Raw genomic sequence first — 7199 nt, forward strand, 5'->3', positions numbered from 1 at the left:
TATATATATATATATATATATATATATATATATATATATATATATATATATATATATATATAATTCAGAAAGCTGCCACCCTAAATGAAGGATTCTGAACTTACAAAGCCCTTGGTTGCACTTGGACTAGCAATATATTTCTAGGAGTGTTTTTGTTCCCTGTCAGAGCACTCCTACTGAATCCTTTATTGGAGATCCTTCAGTATATTGTAGGGATCTTCAGCAGTGTCTAGTAGAGCCTATAGCAGCATGTAGCAATGTCTAGCAGGGTTATAGCATTGACTAGTAAGCCTGTAGTAGTGTCTAGCAGAGCCTGTATGAGCATTTAGAAGGCCTGTAGCAATGTCTAGTAAAGGTGACAGTGATTAGCTCAAGGCCACATGATTATGACCCAAAGACAAACACTTCTGTTGTCCCCCAGAGAGAAGAAGCTGTCCCGCAATGGAGCCCTGAGGGTGCTAGACCATGCACTGACAGGGGCCGAGGGTGCCGACAACTGCAACAAATTCGTGGAGATCTTGGGTCTGCGTACCATCTTTCCCCTGTTCATGAAGACCCCTGGCAAGCATGGCAAGAAGGGACTCACCAAGGACCAGGTGTGTAGTGGGACTGGAATTGAATTGTAAGATGATGTTCTGAAATGTTCTGTCATCTTATTTATTTATTTTTTCATGTAAGAGGGGGACTGGCCAAGGGCAACAAAAAAGAGCCCCCAAGAAAAAGGTCCACAAATGTGTCAGTCCAAAAAGAAAGGTCAAAAGTGTTAACCAGAATTGGAGGATAAGTGTTTTGAAACCTCCCTCTTGGAAGAGTTCAAGTCATAGGAAATACAGAAGCAGGCAGGGAGTCCCAGAATCTGTTAGAAAAAGGGATGAATGATTGAGAATACTGATTAACTGAATGAGACAATGTTCTCGAATGTTTCATTGTGTTACTTACTTTTGAACAGACTATAGTGAAAGCTGTTAGGGTTTTCAAGGGTGCTTTCATGATAGTAATGATAATTTAACAAGAATCCTGCACCATCAAAAGGAAAAAAAAATATCCATGAGAACCATACTCAACCTAACTAATGATTTCTGTGGTAATGATAGTTTAACAAGAATTCTGTACCATTGGTGGGAAGGGAAACATCCTTGAGGATCTGGCTGAACTTGACTGATCATTTCTGTGACCTTTGAAAATTGTCCTGATGAGAGAACTGTGCATTTCAAATTACAAGCCACGATGTCCCAGCAGTTATATGGTGCAAGGGTTATAAAGTAGGTAATGTTATAGGGAGGGAAGAAGGTATAGGTTAGTATAAGTAGAGATGGAGGGGTGAGTGAATGAAGGGATGAATAATGGACTGAGAAAATGGTGGGAAGGAAGGGAAAATATGAGGGCTTAATTGTAATTATAGTATATTATGGGAGAGTCCTTGTTATGAAGGAGTCTTGTTCCTGACCATGCTGTCCAAGCTGTATGACTTATTTATTCCTGTAAAGTTAGGATAGAAGCACCTTTTCTTCTTCATTAGGGACCTAGGGGCTAAGAGAGTGGTGTGAATGAGTGTGAATGTGAAAGTTATGTGGCTTGTCTGGCTTTTTGGAGGAGACAGCCTTGGTATATATATATATATATATATATATATATATATATGCAGTTGTAATTATAGTATATGTATTTTTAGAAGATTGAATCAAGTTTGTAATGTCCCAGTTTTCAATACATAATGCTCATCACTCTCCGCCACACAGCACGAGGAGCACGTCATCTCCATCATTGTGTCGCTGCTGCGTAACTGCCGCCCCAACCAGCGCACTCGCCTGCTCAACAAGTTTACCGAGAACGACCATGAGAAGGTGGACCGCCTGCTGGAGCTACACTTCAAGTACTTAGAAAAGGTTCTGGCCACCAACTATGCCCTGGAGGAACAAGCCAAGGTATGTGTGAGAGAGAGAGAGAGAGACTTGAAAGTGTTCTGGCCACTAGCTATGCCAAAGTGTGTGTGTGTCTAGGAGAGAGTAATTTCAAAACCACCACATTTAAAGCAATACACTAGTTACATAATAATTTATTAGCCATGGGTATCAACAACACACTTAATTCCAAGTCACTACAAACAGTAACAAGACAAAATACAGCATCATTCACCACAAAACAACTAGCTACACTCGACAAAACAAACATACCACCACCACAACAACAAAAATAGAACCTTGCAATAAAACTCCATAAAAACCCATCTCACCACTGACCCTCACTAACTCCAACACACCCATTGCAGGCAGAGAACCTGGGCGAGGATGAACTGTACCTACGCAGGCTGGATGGGGGTCTCTTCACTCTTCAGTTAGTGGACTACGTGATGCTGGATGTCTGTGCTACGGGGCCTCCCAGCATCAAACGCAGGGTCCTCAAGATACTGAATCTTAGGAATGCCTCTGTCAAGACCATCAAGAACATTATGAGAGGTGAGGAGTGGATGGGAGTGGGTTAGATTGAAGACTCCATACAAGAGGGAAATGTGGGAGATAGTGAAGGAGGAGAGAAGGAAGAGAGGTGAGGAGTGGATGGGGAAGATTTAAAGATAGAACAAGAGGGATAAGCAGATGGTGAAGATAGGGAAGAAGAGAGAAGTAGGAGGGGAAAGGAATAGATGGGGAAGGTTGGGAAAAGGGAGGGATGAACAGGGGAGGAAAGAAAGCAATGTGGGAAGGGGAAGAAGGAATGAGATGAACAGGAGAGGTGAGGAAGGAATAGAGAGAGGATTATGAGAGAGGGAAAGAGATGGGATGAAATGAGCAATAAAATTCAGCATTATCACCACCACCATCACTAGTTATAATTGCAATGGTGGGAAGTGATGAGCCTAAGTAGTAATGTAGTTTGAAATAAGTAACATCACTGATACTATAAGTTTGAAATATATAATAAATTGTAGTAGTAGTAATGACAAAAGTACTTACATGTGTAAATTCATACTAACACTTCATCTTTTCCTCTTTTCTTGAACTCTCTCTCTTCCTCCTCTTCTTCCTCTCCCTTTCTCCCTCCATCTTTCCTTCATTCTCGTTTCTGTTTATCCTTTCATCTCTCCATCATTACCCTTCTGGGATCTTTCTTATTCTTTCTTTCCCCATCTCTCTCTCTCTCTCTCTCTCTCTCTCTCTCTCTCTCTCTCTCTCTCTCTCTCTCTCTCTCTCTCTCTCTCTCTCTCTCTCTCTCTCTCTCTCTCTCTCTCTCTCTCTCACTACTTCTCTGCCCCTCTATCTCTCCCATTTCTTCCCTTCTTCTTCCACCCCTTCTCTCCTCTTCTCTGCCCTTCTGCTGTTTTTCTACCTCTTCCCTCCCCACTCCTCTTTCCCTCCCTCTCTCCCACCCATTCCTTCTCCTCTGCATCTTCTACCTCTCCCTCATCCCTTTCAGAGTACGCCAGCAACTTAGGGGACATGGGTGGGAGCGAGTCACAGGCAGAGGAGCAGGACAGAATACTTGACCTCCTTGACAAGTTTCAAAACACTTAGAAAAAGGAGGACAGCTTCTTGTTTTGTGTGTGTGTATAATCTTTTTGTAACTTCTTTTCTGCCTCAAGGTGTGTGTGTTTGTGTGTGTGTGTGTGTGTGTGTGTGTGTGTGTGTTCTTTATTAGAGCTGTATAAATGAATATGAGAAAATGGCAGCAATGTGAGGGAGGATAAAAATAAATAACAATGTTCCAGTATTCTTTTATATTTTCCCCTATTTACTGCACTTAAAATGAAGAAATGCAGCAGAAATTCAATGGGATTTTTTTTTTTTTTGTGGGCACTAAACTGGTGGCAGCGGTGGGATTTATTTCGCGACTGACCGAAAGAGGTGGAGACTGGAAATAAGTGTAAATGTTGAAGGTGGCACTTGTAGGGCATAGCCAGATTCCCCGGCATCTAGAGGTAACAAATGTGCAAATTAGGATATTCAGAGCCCCTGGAGCAAAGGCTAGGACTTTCTTTGAGGATGATCGGTTAAATCGAGTACTCGAGTGGCAACATGACTTGACCATCTTGTGGATAGGCAGCAATGACATAGAAACATCTACCAATCCCGCTAGCATTTTCTCCGATGTTAAGAACATCATCAAAGAAATCACTGCCAAATGCCAATCACTAGTGCATGTCTGCCAAATTGAACCCAGGACCAACCCTAGGGGAATATCAGTGGAGAAATATAAGAAATTCCAAGTAGGAATCAATAATAGAGTAAAGAGGGCCCTGAAGACCCCAAACATTCATTTTAATAATATTCAATTTGTACAAGAACTGAGCGAGGATGGTGTTCACTGGGACGAGAGAGGCCAAGCTCAAGTAATCAGTAAGATCAAAAGAGTTATTGAAGGTCACAGTAGCAATAGAGAGGCAGTGGAGTAGAACACATTGTCCTGGAAGAAGAAAACCTGAGCGCATACTGTGTATCGCAGGTCACCTAACAATCACCCTGAGAGATTGTGTTCTACACCCAGTACGTTAAACTTCCATGTGAGCAAAGATGACTGATAATGTTCGCCTCCCAAGGGGTGGATTAGACCCGTGGCAGGACTTAATGGATTATAACACCAGAGAGAGCCTGGGAGCAGTTAAACATGAAAGTAAAGGGAAAGACTTGAACACTTTAGAACAGGAAGTAGAGGAACTAAAGCAAATCTTAAATCAACAAAATCAGGTAATTGGGCGCTTGGCTAACATCCCTAATTTACACAGAGCACCTAGCACTCCCACCAAACCCCGAGATATCCCAATTCTTGAACTCCACCACCTACAAGGTCTTGACTCAACTACCCAATTGCAAATTTTCATTGAACTGGTGGAGCAAAGTAGCAATGAGGACACCCGCAAAGTGCAAATTGCAAAGAGTAGGGTCAGCAGCGAGCTCGCGGCTCTCATACATAACCATCAAACCTTACATCATTGTCACACCTGGAATAGTATTAAACAATTGCTTCTATCACAATTCTCCTAAGAGGTTAACTTTGACAGGGCGTGGAGAGACATAGACGCACAGACATATGATTGGGTAGAATCTCTCCAAGCATTTGCCAACAAATTCACTTGCAAATATGCCACTCTAGAGACGAGCTTTCCAGGAGAGAAACTCCCTAAATGTAAGAAAATTATCAAAAGAAAGTTGTGGCAGGGCTTAACCCAAGAAGCAAAGGCTAGACTAGAAGGTTTCCTGGATGAGGATTATCCTCTTGATAAATTTATTGACAGGGTAGAACATGAGCGCCAACTGCTCGAGGCTGCCCATACTTCCCTCATTGCTAGAATTAAACCTGAACTGGGAAAATCTAAATCAAAACTCATTGGTAGCCCTGACCCAATAACTCAAAATCCCCCAGACCTAACAAATGCAACATCCAAGGAATCAAAGGAAATTTGGGAACTTAAGCAGCAGATTAAAAGTCTCACTGATCAAGTAGGAAGGTTGAGAACCTCCCCCTCTCCAACACAACCCGCTAAATATTGCTCACACTGTCGAACCCATAGTCACACGCTGAGGGAGTGCTGGAGAAAACCTGCCCGTGGATCATGCTTTGACTGTAGACAGCATGGGTGCTGGAGAGGAAATAAAAACTGCCCCGGAAAACCAAATCAGAATATATGACTCACCCAGGGATTCACATCCCCCGCTATCAATCTCATAGTTAACAAGAAAATTCTTAAAGCTGTCATTGACACTGGTAGCGGCTATACTTTAATCACAGAGGCTGCGGTAGAGAAATTAGAAGGAACTATATCACAAAGGCGAGCAGTACCTATACTACAAGGGGTAACGGGTTCACCCTTACGAATCTTGGGGATGACCTTACTAGAGATAGGAGTAGGTGAAGAGACTATACACAAACAATGGTGCCCTGTAGTCCCGAATAGCTACCTTGACGCTGACGTCTTACTCGGGACAGACATACTTTCACAAGCTCCTTTTCAATGGAATGGTAAGACAAATACAGTAAAGTGGGGTAAAACCACATACCTTGTTAATCATATCAAAAGGCAGAAAGGCAAGGTGGAACGAGTTCACGAGGTACCTATTCTTCCTACCACTCCAAGTCAAACAGAACACATCCGTCTAACTCATACCATCAAACCTGATCCCTACCGAGCTCAGTTTCTTCCTATCTCGGTGAAAGAAAACCCAGGAGAAACTTTGTTAGTCCAGCCTCAGCCATGTTTGACGCCTAATCATCACCCCTTGATTGTGACAGTAGATGAGAATAAAAAGGTCCATTTATTAATGATACTAAGGGCCGGAAAACAATCAAACCAGGAACCCTATTAGGCACTTTTGAAAACATCTCCTCCCCGACGATCAAAGTCATCCACCAAAAGCAAGCCACTCCTTCCCTAGAAATCCACAACGATCTGTTGCCACACAACGACCAAACAAGGTGTCAGGAGTCAAAGAGTAGGCCACAAAGACTCGAGGAGTTGATAAGACAACAGAAATGGAGTAACCTTACTAGAGAGCAGAAAACAATCTTAAAAAATATCATTCTCAATCACCATGATTTATTCATAGTAGACAAAAACGAACTTGGATTAATGAAAGGGCCTCCTGCTAAAATTAATATCTCTAATCCAGAGCCTAGTCGTGGTCCTAGGTACCGATACCCCGAGGAAGCAAAAACCCTGATATCAGACATGTTAACAGATATGGAGAACAGAGATATCATTGAAAAATCTACATCTGCATGGCTCTCTCCTATAGTATTAGTCAATAAACCGGATGGAAGTAAAAGAATGTGCCTTGACTACCGACATGTCAACAAGCACCTAACTACTGATATTTACTCGCTTCCCCGCCTAGAAGAATTAGTTGAACAAGCAGCTGGCCATCAGTTCTATGCCACGCTAGATATGAGGGAGGCTTATTTTCAAATTCTATTGGAGGAAGGTAGCAGAGACCTCACAGCCTTCAGTGATGGGGTGACTCTCTATAGGTTTAAAAGGCTACCTTTTGGATTAAGCTGTTCTCCAGCTATCTTTACTAGACATATGGCCTCATTGTTAGCTCCTCTCGTGAAGAAGGGTTGGATGAAAAATTACTTAGACGACCTAATCATTTGGGCTTCAGACTTCACCACACTCAGCGAGAGACTCAGTGAAACTTTCGCTTTACTTAAAGAAAATGGAGTCAAGCTTAACTTATCTAAATGCGAAATGGCAAAGACTGAAGTTACGT

The 7199-nt window shown here is 42.4% G+C and overlaps 1 protein-coding gene across 1 annotated transcript in view; it reads left to right on the forward strand.

Annotated features, from left to right (window-relative positions):
* Positions 1-3702, forward strand: part of LOC135110351 (beta-catenin-like protein 1) — a 7949-nt gene extending 4247 nt beyond the window's left edge. Inside the window, exons 8-11 of the mRNA XM_064022604.1 lie at positions 422-596; positions 1740-1925; positions 2270-2456; positions 3412-3702. Coding sequence (XP_063878674.1) covers positions 422-596; positions 1740-1925; positions 2270-2456; positions 3412-3509 — 646 coding nt within the window. The 3' untranslated portion in view covers positions 3510-3702. The remainder of the gene's footprint in view (positions 1-421; positions 597-1739; positions 1926-2269; positions 2457-3411) is intronic.
* The last annotated feature ends 3497 nt before the right edge of the window (positions 3703-7199 follow it).

The sequence above is a fragment of the Scylla paramamosain genome, chromosome 20 (assembly GCF_035594125.1).
Source record: "Scylla paramamosain isolate STU-SP2022 chromosome 20, ASM3559412v1, whole genome shotgun sequence".
In the NCBI taxonomy this organism is placed as follows: domain Eukaryota; kingdom Metazoa; phylum Arthropoda; class Malacostraca; order Decapoda; family Portunidae; genus Scylla; species Scylla paramamosain.